Source organism: Hemicordylus capensis, chromosome 3 (assembly GCF_027244095.1).
Source record: "Hemicordylus capensis ecotype Gifberg chromosome 3, rHemCap1.1.pri, whole genome shotgun sequence".
NCBI lineage: Eukaryota > Metazoa > Chordata > Lepidosauria > Squamata > Cordylidae > Hemicordylus > Hemicordylus capensis.
In genome coordinates, this window is record NC_069659.1 from 283,973,106 (window position 1) to 283,987,246 (window position 14,141).

At 42.6% G+C, this 14,141-nt stretch overlaps 1 protein-coding gene across 3 annotated transcripts in view; it reads right to left on the bottom strand.

Annotated features, from left to right (window-relative positions):
- Positions 1-640: 640 nt before the first annotated feature.
- SUFU (SUFU negative regulator of hedgehog signaling) overlaps positions 641-14,141 on the bottom strand; it is a 97,854-nt gene continuing 84,353 nt past the window's right edge. For all 3 annotated transcript variants that reach the window (XM_053312337.1, XM_053312336.1, XM_053312338.1), the window contains exons 11-12: positions 11,988-12,056; positions 641-6,850 (exon numbers count right to left, since the gene is read on the bottom strand). In XM_053312337.1, the coding sequence (XP_053168312.1) occupies positions 6,761-6,850; positions 11,988-12,056 (159 nt within the window). In that variant the 3' untranslated portion in view covers positions 641-6,760. The remainder of the gene's footprint in view (positions 6,851-11,987; positions 12,057-14,141) is intronic.

Sequence of the window (14,141 nt, forward strand, 5' to 3'; positions counted from 1 at the left end):
TTAGTTAATTTAAAAACTGCTTCTTTTATTTTGTAAACATTGTTCTTCTTTTATACTTGTATTTTAAATTATGTACACTGCCTAGGGATACATATACAGATGATAAATAGAATTAATAAAATAAATATATGACACACCCGCACACCCTTTTGGCTTTAGACAAGTCACTATCAAGCTCTAACATCCAATCATACTCTGATTACAGTATAAGTGGTCATTACCACAGCTGGGAAACAGAGGGTCCCTATTATTTTACAAACTACACCTGCCAAAGTGGGATAAATGCATACTAAAAAATATGCATAGCAGCAAGGGTGGCTGTGAGGATGAAAGTGACAAAGACTGCAAAGCACTTTGGGTGGGTGGGTGGGAGTAATGCTATGGCAATTAATAATGCAAACCTTTTCCTGAGGCAGATCACACTGTGTGAAAAAGAGAACAGACCACATCAGAGGGCTGTTGATAAGGAAATGTTGGGGCCTGGCCTCTTCAGTTATGTGTGTACACAAAGCTCCCCTCCCCCTCAGCCTGGCTGCAACTTGTAAAGAACGGCTGGAACGAGAAAGTTAAACAAGAGTGAGAGAATAAGGCCTCATTTATCAGTTCTGCAATCACTCCATAAATGCACACAAGACGCAACTATGCAAACAAGTTTAATGCACTTTGAATACACAGGAGGGAAAAAACGTTTTGTGATTCACAAAAATATTACAAAAAGTAGTTTTGTGCAGGTGAACATACCAGCACTGTGATAATGTAAGAATATACACATTAGAAACTAATATAAAATATTTTAAAAACCTCTGCTAGTTTAGGTTTCAATTGGGTTGGGGTTTTTTTTTTTTTTGGGTAGAAAAAAGGCATACTACAAAGTACTGAAAATCTGACTGCAGGAATGGCAAGCCTTTTTCAGACAGTTTCTGCAGTGTCCGTAACATTTTTGTAAAGGAACAAGAATCGCACACACACACGCACACACACAGATGACCTGCAGAAACAGTTCATCTCAGCTGAAGCTTGGTCAAAGCAGCCTCAGCAGTCAGAGTTAAAAGTTGAGCAGGTCTAAGGAGTAGCTTCTCCAAAGATAACTCATTTTGTCCAAAGTTTGCTAGCACTACAGCCATCCAAAATATAGAACTATAGTAACAACCAACAAGAGCTGCTGCATCCCTTAAAAAACAAAAGCAGTTAGTAAAATCCCCTGCTTCAACAGTGAACTCTGGTTCCTATGGAAATAAAACAGCTGAAAGAAAGAAAGGTGGTCCTTCTGTTTGGAGTGTGATACCATATGAGTTTATTCAATTTAAAACTCTCGTCTACTGTTTTTAGCTACAGCGACTTTCAGATCTGCTAGAATGGAATGCTAGTACTGCATTCGTCTCACGCTCTTCCCCAGGGTCCAGCACATAAAACAAGTGCTAAGGATGGGGCTTAGGCCATGAAGCTCATGATTTTGGGTTGCTTTCTTTTCATAATGGCAGTTTGGTACCGTTTAAATTGTAAAATGCTGTTCCGGGAAAGCCAGGATAAAAGACTGGGCAAGGTCTCGCACTGCGGAGTTAATCAGCAATCAGAGCACAGGACCTTTTGAATTAACTCACTGGTTCTATCACTTAAATAGGTTTTGTTTTCCCGAAGGTAGGTGAAGTTTTTATACAGAATTGAGATTCTGTTCTGTATGGAGAAGAGAAACTAGTGAAAGGGATACTCAACTTAAACCTGAGCCAACAAGCCCTGTAAGACAGTTGCACATGCCTGTGTCTTCCCAGAATATTAATCAGGGCTGACAGCAGCCATCCTCACTTACTGCAGGGCCTACACTATCCTAACATCCTCAGTAGGGCCCACCCTATCATCCTCCCCACTCTCCATTATGTAGAAGAGCAGTGATGAATTCAGACCTTTGCCATCAAGGCCTTGGGGGAAGAAAACAATAGTAGCCATGTTGATTTCCACCCTCACTAGGAAAGATGATGGGAAACATCAGAGAGGAGAAGAAAATGTTTGCAGTACCATATTCACTGGTGGTTAAATTCTATGATAGAGCTTTTAGTTTACTGAAATTAAAATGCATCTGATGGAGCCCTTAAACATTTAATCTACACACTGGCTTTCATTGTATTATATTATTCTGTTATCAGAGACTTAAAATTTCAGCAGTGAATCATGAAGGAGGAAGATTGAAAAGGGTTTTTGGGAAATATTTCTCCAACATTCTTATTTGCTGGTTGGCTGAAAGGAGGAAAGGTGCACCTCTATGGCAGCCTTGGAATGATGCTACAAAACTAATGTACCACTTATTATGATTTTATGGACTGTAAGCAATTTGAGAAGATTTATATTAAATGAAGAGGCAGCAAAGTGCATAATGCCCATAAGGTTAGTTGCTGCCTGAAAGGCAGGTCAGCAAGGGATCTTTTTAAAACTTACGTTAGCTACAGGCTCATTTACTTTTTGATATTTTGGATGCTCACCAAAAGAGCATTTGGAAAAGCAGAACAAGGAAAGATGGGGAAAGAAACACCATCGCAAGATAGGACTTCCATAATATGAAGCTATTCTCTCTCTTCCTATACATTACAATGGTGCTAGGGGTAGGGAACAATGTTAAATACTAACACATTTTTGCCATAAGGCATTAAAAAGCTTCTGCAACTACATTTGCTCCCTGACCCTTACTTCCCTTGCTTTCATGTGTATGGATCATGTGTAAAGGATTTTCCTTTAAAGCAGTTTAAGGCTTTCTCGTATTGCTGGAAAAACAGAGTGGGATGGGATGACGGAATAATCCCTATAGCACCACTGAAGTCTAACGGCAACTATGCCGATTGAAACCCAGGGTTTCATCTGCCAAAAGGGGTACCCTTATACTTCCACCATATACAATCCAAAAGGATTGTTCAAGTGCAGTACACAACATGCTACAGAGCCTTTGTCCACCACTTTCTGACTTGATAAAGAAACCAGGTTCAGATTTACACAGAAAAACACATGAGGTTGTGTGTAGTACAGGCTGCTTACAGACACAAAAGCAGGAGCCAGCACAATATTTTTGTCCTACGAGGTGAGTGTAGCTTCCTCCTACCATCACTCTTCAAATGATACATCTACATGACTCAGCAGCAAATGCCGAATTCCTGGAAAGTTTGGTTCTTCCCTTTCTTTCCTTCATGTTTCTGCTGGGCTGTGCCTAACCAAACAGTATTCTGTGCAGCCCCTTCTGCTTCAAAGTGGCAAAACTTGTTCTCCCCGAATTTGTGCATCAGACTGCACAGTGAATGCACTTTTCAGAGCAGAGAGGCTCCTGTGTTTATGTAGGTTTGCATTCCAGTGCCGTGGAGGAACCTTGAGTTCCAATCCTGTGGGAAGATCCCAAGGAGTAAAGCTAGAGCTCTTTGTATTATATACATTGCTTTTAGAGGGCTCAGCTCTTCTGAGCGCAGCCACATGCAGCAGAAGGATTGCGTTTTTCTTCCTATACTTAGAGCTTGCGCTCCACCTGATCAAGGTTCTCATTCAGACTTGCACGGCCCCTCTGTATTATGCTCACTTACTGTCTGTTTCAGACTTTGATAGCAAATCCTCTGGAATGGCCCTTTTGGGGCCATTTGGTTTGGTGGCTGGGTTAGGACCATCCTGGCACATGACTAGTGCAACAGCTGCACTGAAAGTTAATAATTGTTGCGGCAACCCAGGAAGGGTGTTTACAGCTCCAGGTGCTGAAGGGATTAAGCAGCAGGTGCAGACCAACCAAAGAGCAGTCAAAGCTCCAGTTTCCTGTAAACCCCTTCAGTAACTAGAAGGCAGAGAGCAAGAATGCAAAGCAAACTTTTCCTTTCTCCTCTTAGGGGAAAAAGCAAACAGTTAGCACAACTGCCCGCAGTGCCCGAGATCTTGCCCATGAAAAGTTACTGATATACTATATATACACACTGATATACAGTAAGAGAGAGAGTTTCCTCTGGGTAGCTGAAAATAAGAGATTCCAGCAGAACCCGCCATAAAGTGTTACTTATTAAACAAATACACATCAGGCACCTTACCTTTGATTTGCCAAAACATTCATTTGTGGATAGTTTCAGGCAGATATTAAACCTGAATGGTCTCTCTGCAAGTCACATGAGAGTCATTTTTAAAGTTTAAATAAAGACACTTAAGGCCAATTGTTTTCCTCCACAAAGGAATTATCATGCAGGACAAAACATTAAAAACCATTATGGCAGAGTCCATGTGGATTTTGCAGCAAACTATCATAAGCTTCAGTAGACACCGGCCTGGTCTCCAGCTCACAAATCCTTCCTGAGAAATCCACAATGATTTTGTAGTTCAGCATCACATTCTGTCTGAAAAGGGACTGAGAGGTCAACCAGAAAGAAGGATGGCACAGTGTGGCTGCATAAAGCCTCACTAGGGTATCTAGAGCAGGGATTCTCAATGTTGGGTCCTCAGATGATATTGGACTTCAACTCCCATAATCCCCAACCAAAGGCCACTGGGACTGGGGATTATGGGAGTTGAAGTCCAATAACAACTGGAGACACAATGTTGAGAATCCCTGATCTAGAGGACGACAACAGAGCCCACAATTTGCAAGATAAACTGTCCCCAAAACAGTTCCACAGGCTCTGAGGGATTTTAGTTGCTGGGAGCAAATCTTAAAGGCCCACATGGCTGAATGCTCCTCCATACAACCACCTCCCTGTACAGAAGGGTTCTAACCTAGTCATATTCCTGACACGCCAGGTTTCTATGTGCAGGTATTTGTTTTTGTGGGTACGGAGGACCATTCAATCATGCAGGATTCCACTGCAGTCTGAAAACAGTACAATTGAGAAACAGTTTTACTGCTTTCACTGCTGTTTGTGAAAACTAGGCCCAATAGGATGACTATGGTGGGGAAAATATGCATGGTATCTGGCAGTAACATGTGAATGAGAGCACACCAAGGGACTGCTAAAAGATTTCTGTCATAAACAGAACCTCCCTTTACAGTTCCACTGGGGCATGCAGAGGTTAGGCCCACTTGAACTTTGCAATGTTCCGCGCTTAGTCAATTTGACATTAGTAATCAGTCAATTCTGCAGACATTAGCATATACTTTGTATTGTACTTACTACAGTCTCATAATAACCTTCCAAAATGTAATAATCTATGTGTGACTTGCAAAATCATTTTGCCTTGTGATCCCTAAATATCAGAACTGGGGTACCATGCCAGCCCAAATCTTACTTTCAAGTAAAAGATGAGACTCCTAGGATTTGGATAGGGAGTTTGTGGAAGACAGCATACTCCCTTGGGGAGGGGCTCTATAAAAGGCGTCCAATGCATATATGCCTACACTTGCTCCAGCCTTTTGTTTCAAGGGCATCACCAGTGGCTCAATTCCTTGGAAGCATGTAGGCCAAGGATGCCAATTATCTTAAGGAATAAAAAGTTAAAAAAAAAAAAGCACCCTTGTTTTGGCTGATATGATACACGAGGACAGCTAAATATTTGGGGTTTGGAATGGCTCCTCATTTTTAAAAGCGGTGTTAGCAAAGCTGCTATTTTTGCTCAAAGCCTTTGATCTGGAAAACAAGTGCAGGAAAGGTTTCTCTGTATTGGATCCCCTGCTCATGATAAAATTAAAGCCTTATCTGAAAACAGCCTTGAAAATAGCGGGCTCTCTTAACTTACGGATTGTTAGATCTCTTAACTTAGGGATCTTTTCCTGTTTATAAGAAAACGGACACAATGGCTGTACCAAGAAAAAAAAATAAGTCCAATAATTCCTCTATATCTGTATGAAAGGATGGCTTTCTGCCATAGCCCAAGGAGAAAAACCTATAAAATCGGATCACCCAGTTACCTGGTGGCCATGTGAGAGATTACTTATTTTTAATCTTATCATAGAAGAGGGCTTTTCTCTTCTTTTTGACCCATAGTCCCATGACATATGCAGGTGTGCTTATAGCTACAATCCTATGCACACTTACCTGGCAGTGAGTGCCAATGAAAAGAGATGGACTTCCTTTTGAGTAATTATGCATAGGATCAGGCTTTTTTGCAACACTGCACTTAAACAGTACTTCGGTCATGAGTCATTTCTTCTCTAGGGTGAGTCAACTGAGGGGTTTGATCTCAAATTGAATAATCATAGGCCTCAGAACTAATCTGGCCCAAGGTAGGACAGTCCCTCCATGACATCACAGTAGCTCAGCCAATGGCAGTCAAAGAGACCATGACTCTCCTGATGACACAGGTCCCAGTACATAACATCACAGCAGATCAATATTTCCTCAGTTTAAGTGTGGGGTGGGGAAAGAGGGGAAATGCTATATCATAAGAAGTCTGACTAACAAATGAATTCTGGAGTTAAAGACCACACTTCAAATCAGTGGATTGTATGTTTACACCTAAAAAATGTGTGGTGAAAGAAGGCAGATGAGGCACATTAACCCTGAGCAAAGGCAGCAGGGAGGTCTGGAGCCAGCTAATTTGGGAAATAACAATTCATAGTTAAATACTTCTCTCTCACTCTCTCTTTGTCTCTCACACATTCATTCATATGCAGAGTTTTCAAAGTTCAGCTGTGATGAAAAGGAGAAAGCCAGGTACCCGAAGATCAGTTCTGGTGGGACTGCTGTTGAGTAACCCCTTCTCTGTTTGCAGTGGTTATGCAGCAACATCTCTTTTGCAGGAAGAGCTTTTACTGCATTAATTATCCCATGAGTCACTGGGAAGCATACAGTAAGTTGTTGCTTGCGGGTGTCAGTTGGCTTTAATGGAGTGGGTTGTCAAACACAGCATCAGGCAAGATGGAGACTTTCAGTTTCTTTTCAGGCCAACTATACTCCTTTGGAAGTTTGAACTAAAAGGCAATGAAGATAGTTGGTTAACATGCCTCACTAAGATTAACATCATAAGAACAGCCCTGCTGGATCAGGCCCAAGGCTTATCTAGTCCAGCATCCTGTTTCACACACACTGGCCCATCAGATGCTTTTGAGAAGCCCACAGGTAAGAGGTGAGGGCATGCTCTCCTGCAGTGGCTCCCCTGCAACTGGTATATAGCGGCATCTTGCCTTTGAGGCTGGAGGTGGCCTATAGCCACCAGACTAGTAGTCATTGATAGATCTGTCCTCCATGAATTTGTCTAAACCCATGCAAAGCACATGGGCTTAGACAAAGCACATGGGCTAAGTACATGCAAAGTAAATGAAAGAATACTGTTAAAGACAAGCCAGGTTTTTGGGTTAACAGGAAATAAGCACATCTTTTCAACAAGTTGCTGTGGGCCAGAAGATTACCCAAGTATTATTCTTATTTCTACCACATGCCCTTCATATTCCATCTCCTACTTAGTTCTCCTCCTACTTCACCTAACTCCGCTCAAATTATTTTGTGCTTGCTTAAATAGGATAAGAGAATGGATTTAGAGACTTTTTCTACCCTCACTGTGTCATGTACACAAGGCTTCAGGTGCTGCCACATGTGCAAAGTTCACAAGATGCTGAAAATTCAGAGTGAAAGAGCTTATATATTATTTATCTAACTTGTATACTGCCCAAACTTTCATCTCTGGGCGGTTAACAATAACATAAAAACAATTAAAACAAATATATATTTTAGGTATCTGTATAAAAACGTATATCCCATCTTTCTGAAAGCATTCAGGACAGCTAACAAAGCAGCCAAACACTAATAATTAGTTTTAAAAAGTACATACAGGTGAAACTCGGAAAATTAGAATATCGTGCAAAAGTCCATTAATTTCAGTAATGCAAATTAAAAGGTGAAACTGATATATGAGACAGACGCATTACATGCAAAGCGAGATAAGTCAAGCCTTAATTTGTTATAATTGTGATGATCATGGTGTACAGCTCATGAAAACCCCAAATCCACAATCCCAGAAAATTAGAATATTACATGGAACCAAGAAGACAAGGATTGTAAAATAGAACAATATCGGACCTCTGAAAAGTATACAGTGTACTGTGCTTGATTGGCCAGCAAACTCGCCTGACCTGACCCCATAGAGAATCTATGGGGCATTGCCAAGAGAGGGATGAGAGACATGTGACCAAACAATGCAGAAGAGCTGAAGGCCGCTATTGAAGCATCCTGGTCTTCCATAACACCTCAGCAGTGCCACAGGCTGATAGCATCCATGCCACGCCGCACTGAGGCAGTAATTGCTGCAAAAGGGGCCCAAACCAAGTACTGAATACATATGCATGCTTATACTTTTCAGAGGTCCGATACTGTTCTATTCTACAATCCTTGTCTTCTTGGTTCCATGTATTATTCTAATTTTCTGGGATTGTGGATTTGGGGTTTTCATGAGCTGTACGCCATGATCATCACAATTATAACAAATTAAGGCTTGACTTATCTCGCTTTGCATGTAATGCGTCTGTCTCATATATCAGTTTCACCTTTTAATTTGCATTACTGAAATTAATGGACTTTTGCACGATATTCTAATTTTCCGAGTTTCACCTGTATAATCATATTATTCAACACAAAGGAATCACACACATTCCTAAAAGTGAAGTATGAAAAACAAAGCCATAAAAGCATCAGCCAAGATTAAAGTCAACCTGAACAGATATGTTTCCAGATGGAGTAAAAATAATTCTGTGGCAGGAGTAGTGTATAGACAGATCTCCCAGGCAATGAACTCCACATGCCACAGAGAAGGTGCCTCAGCCATACTTCAGCTGGTGGTGGAACATGCAGGAGAGCCTCTCCAGATGATCTTAGAAAGTGGGTATCCTGGGTCAAAGTCATTTAGAATTGTAAAGGTTATGACCAGCATTTTAAAATGAGCCTGGAAACGTATTGGCAGTCAGTGCAGATGGGGCAATACTGGTGTTATATGGTGTAAGAGAACAGCAGCCACTTAATGGCTGCATTCTGCACCTCCTGAAGTTTCCTGACACTTTTCAAGAGCAGCTCCATGTAACATATGTTGCAGTAGCTCAGAGAGAGTTCTGAAAGCACAAGGAAACCGTAGCAACAAAGCTTTATGGAAAAACCCAAGGAGCTAGGTGAATAGAGCACCTAGGATCAGTGTCCTCTCTAATTTTTTTAAAATCTCTGTGCAGAATTAGTTTTGTTCTTGGTGGCAGTATCAAGGCAGTGTGTATGCATGTGCGTTCAGAGTGGGACCCTCCCAATTTAGCCTGAGTGGGATCTAAAATTAACTGAGTGGACATAAAAAGCACTTGTGATCACGCATGCTTTAGAGGGAACACTTCCTGGGATATGTTTGTTCCTGGATATAAAAACTATAGAAACATCCTATTGGAGGTAGTGGTGCCGCACATGTGAAAGAGGGTAGTCAAACAAGAAAACAAAATAGGAATAAACTCCTCCCACAAAGTCACTGCAGGCAAAAATAGCAGGCCAGAAACGTCCAAGGACCTCTCTGCCCCAAACTCAAAGGGTGATTTTGAGCTCAGGGTAAGCTATAATGAACAAAGGTGGCTGTGGGGGTACACGGGACACAAGAGTCTCTGGGCCTCTGAGGGAGGGCCTGCTGGCTGGGCAACAGCTCACTCTGTGCTCTCTTCCTCCCACCTCCCTGGCATGTTGTTGGCCGATTAGAAAACTCTTCTCAGTTTCACACAAGATGGGTCCTCTCCAAGAGAGGAGGGGCAAGGTGTATCAGGCAACATTCCTCCTCTCCTCCTGATTGGCTGGCCAGTGATGAGATCCAGCCTACCCCTACCTTAGCCTGACTGGACAGACTCAACAGCAAGGGAAACATCGCTGAGCATAAGCCACCTAGTCACAAGGAGAGAAAGTTGCTACCTGTTGCCCTCCGCCCCCAACTGAAACAGAGCTGAAGAGATCTTCAGTTAAAGGAGCTTTAATAAATAAATAAATAAATCCATCCTTCATTAAAAAGAACAAGGTAAAACCATAATACTCCTCCCCTCTGCCTCCCCTCCTCAACATTCTCTAGCAAATGGATTCAGTTTGCCCTTAAATCCAGGGGTGAAACCTGGGACTATGTTTTCTGTGGAGTGTGAGTGGGAACGTAAGAGAGGGAGAGGGAGAGGGAGAGCGAGAGAGCGCGCACACGCAAACGAACACAGGTGAATAAGCAAGATCGAAGAAGCCTTGTGGATGCTGTATGAATATATTAAGTGATTGTAGTAGATATAATTGTTAACAAATATTTCTGAGCCAGGGGAATGCGCATGGACTCAAGTGTATGTGTGAAAATGTTTGCATACTTAATGTGTGCACGATACTATGCATAGGAGCAAAAGGGCATGACAAGAATGTTTTGTTTTGCAATGGTTAACAACTTCAGTGGGTTAAGTGTCAGTGCTGACTAAAACAAGTCTTTTTAGTTTTGTTTTCATTTTTGTCGTCATCAAAAAGCACCGTCATTCTTGGGTGAGCTTTGGACTGCCCCTTGAAATGCTGTCTAATTTTGTCCAAGTTCTGGACAAGAGAAAGAAGTGTGCAAAAGCCCCTAAAAAGGCTGGTTAGAAGCCTCCAGGGAACTGTGCAATCTCTGAGCTAACCCTCAGGAACGTTGTGCCTTGGTCCCAACTTGGTCTTAGGAGCCAAGGAGCTCTGCTATCCGTCTGCTAGTGTGAAAAGGTTATCTGACCTACATGAGATAAAGCATAGGCAGAGTTTTCTATATACTCTTAAGTTCTCCCCCTTGTTCACATTACAAAGCTCCACTCTAGCTTCACCCCAGTCAGGCGTGGAGCCAGCCGAACAGCAGCCTGGGTCCGGCCCCACCCAGTAGCATCTCCAGTGACATTCATGGCTAGCCCCGAGTGAACTCCAAGAGCTTGGTCAGGACTCTCTGAAGACTGGGTGTGGGCAGGGGGAATGCACTCCGGGCTCTTCTGAAGACCAAGCCACACACCCCTGCGGGCTTCAGCAGTCCTTTCCATTGGTGGCCCAGATTCTTTGAACCTATTTGCACAATGATGGCTCCGCCCCTGACCCCAGCCTTAACTACAGTCATATGATGGGGAGGTGCGGCTTACAAAATGGATGTAAAAGGGACTGTGCCTAAGCTTTATTCAGTCTCAGTGGGAAGCTTACATGAGCTTGGTCACACAAGTTCAGGGGTAAGACAGCTCCAAAGTTTTGTGAGCTAGCTGAGGGACTGCACAGTTCCCTGGAAGCTCAAAACCAGCCTGATGGGGAGTGGTAGACTTTTGCAAATATCTTTTGTGTGCCCCCTACTTGGATGAAAAAGAGACAATATGCAACATAAGGATCAGTGTAAATAATGTGTAAAGTGATGTACATCAATGCAAAAACAGCTTTGCCAACCTCAGTTGCTCTGGCCACATAATCCTGGGTAGGGATGTGCACAAAGTGTTTTGTACATATCCCAGAAGGTGGAGAGTGAGTGCTTTAAGAAGAGGAAAGCAGGTCTTACCTGCTCCTCCATGGCCCCTCTGCTGCCCCTGTATGGCACTGACGGGATTAAAAAACCTGCCTGCAGCAGCGGGGCTGCTCCCAGCAGCCCACAGGCAGGGTCAGCATGGAAATTGTGTCTGAACATGTGTGGATGTCATCTGGAGTGGTCAGCAACACCATGCTCAGACACTATTTCTGTGCCGACCCTTCTCGCGGGCTGCTGGGAGCAGCCCTGCAGCTGCCAGCGGGTTGTTTACTCCTGACAGCGCCATGCTGGGGAAGCTGGGGGCGGGGGCATGGAGGAGCAGGTAAAACTTACTTTCCTCCTCTTAAAATGTTGGCTTGCTCCCACTGAAACGATTCAGTGGGGGAAGCTTGACGAGTTTCGGCACTTTGGAATAGAGGTGCCAAAGCACTTTGTGCACTTCCCTAATCCGGGAGTGGTCACCCTGTCCTACAAAGGACTTTCAGGGCCTGGGCAACAATAGCAGAAAAAACTGAGTCCTGAATTTATAGCCAAGAAATCAGGCCATCAAACCAAAAACCTAAGCAAATTAAGCAGCTAAATATAGAAAGAGTCCCCTTGGGTATTAGACTTACTTCCTCTGGAGAATTCAGATCTTCTAGGTCTTCCAGCATTCTTTCCACAAACTCTTCAGTCAGCAGGATCTGTAAGAGGGAGAGACAGTAGTTTTATTCTTTTATGCTCCAAGCTTTACCTAATTGCCAAGCAACGGACTCCTTCCTAGCACACAGAGAAGGAACTGTACTATGTTGTTCATCCAGCAATTCACAAAAGGCCTCGTGGGTCGCTTTGCTTCCTCCCCAATACCTAGAAAATACTACAATTATAAAGGCATCTAGTTGCATCATCAATTCTCTTCCTGTGTCAAAAACTAAAGGCTTTGATTCAGAAAAGTAAAGAAAGGAAGAATGGTGAAGAGAGATCATATTATCTGAAAAGGGAAGCAACAAGAGAAAGGAGATGCTTTTATCCGACACACCAAAAGCTAGCCTTATGCATCAATGGGCTGATAGGAGGAAGAAGAGCAGCTGCTATTAGCTTTAAAACACCTTCCCTATCAAATAGATTGAACAATCTAACCTTCTTCACAGAACCTTCTTTGTTAAACCTAGCCCATAGTACTGAGGCAAAACCAACTGCTGATGAGAATACAGAGGCAAAGGATGCACCCACACCTACCCAAAGCTCCAATAAGATTTCTCCTGTAAGGGTCAGATCAACCAAATACACAAGGGCATTTAAGGCATAGCAATACAAGCCCCATATCTCCTGCCTATAACTTCACACTTGGTGTTTAATGAGACTGAATGCAAGCTATTACCCACCATACCTTTTTCACAGTTTTCCCTAAATTCAGAATTGCTCCTGCAGTGAAGGCACCACATTACACTAGAAATCACATCCATTTGATGTGCATGATATTAAAGGTGACATCTGCAGCAAATCAACATCACAGGCTGTCATAGCTCTAGGCGCCTCATTTAATTTCTTCTGGGATTTAGAAGCTTAGAAGTTGAAATTGAACAAATAGGCTCTGTTCTTTGAAAAATTTCAACTTGAACTGAGCGCCATCTTTTGCGAATATTTAAGAGCTCTTATCAACATGATACTGTGAGGAGACTGGAAAGAGAATAGCTGATTTATTTCCCTAAGAAAAATATTCTCCGTGAGGCAACAATGGGGAAATCCTGTAATATACAGAGGCCAAGTTAAATTGTTTTGAGCACATTCAAAACTCGCATCCAAAGAGACCCTTTTTTCCCAGGAAATCTTTTAGCTGCAACTAAGGCGACAAATAGGTCCTAGAGTATCAGATGGCATTTACTATGGGGCTTTTGAAAGGACCTAACACTTCCATAGTTCTGGCAGCATTGTGCAAATAGTTCCCACCCTGCCAGCCTGCTGTAACTAGTTTCTCATGTTGGGGCATGGCTCTGCCTTTGTATGGAAGACTGTTGCAAAACACACACACACACACACACACACACACACACACACACACACACACACACCTTTAGCAATTCAAATACCAAAGCTAAGATTTTCACATGGGGCATGATACATTCCAAATACTTGGGTTAGGAATAGTGATTACAGATAGCATGGTTCAGTGGTTCCCAAACTGGGAGCCTCCAAATGTTGCTGAACTACAGCTCCCATAATCCTCAGCCACAATAAATTGTAGCTGGGGCTGATGGGGGTTGTAGTTCAGCAACATCTGGAGGCTCTCACTTTGGGAACCCCTAGCATGATTGTATGCTGCTAATAAAACAGGTTAGGGAAGAACAAGTCCCTGAAATCCAGCTAAAGTACAGTGACCAGATGAGGAAAAGGCACGGTGGAATGTTACTCTATACAGTTTTGCTGTAGAGCCTAGAAGAGCATCTATGTTAGCATATCAAGCTGCCATATATGTCCTTTTTGAGATAGAGAACAGGACAGCACAGAGAATTCCAGATATGGCCACACCATTGATTTATACAAGGGCATTTCTATAGACTAGTAATTTTGTTTTCAGTCCTATTCCTAATAATCCCCAGCATGGCATTTGATTTCTTCATTACCACAGTTTATTAGTCAATGTTTTCATTAAGCTGTCCATCCTGACCCTAAAATCTCTTTTTTGGATAATCAGCACTACTTAAGGTCACATCAGTGTATGTATGATAAAGTTCTTTTGCTCCAAATTACAAAACGTACATTGAACCTCATGTGCCATTTTGTTTCCT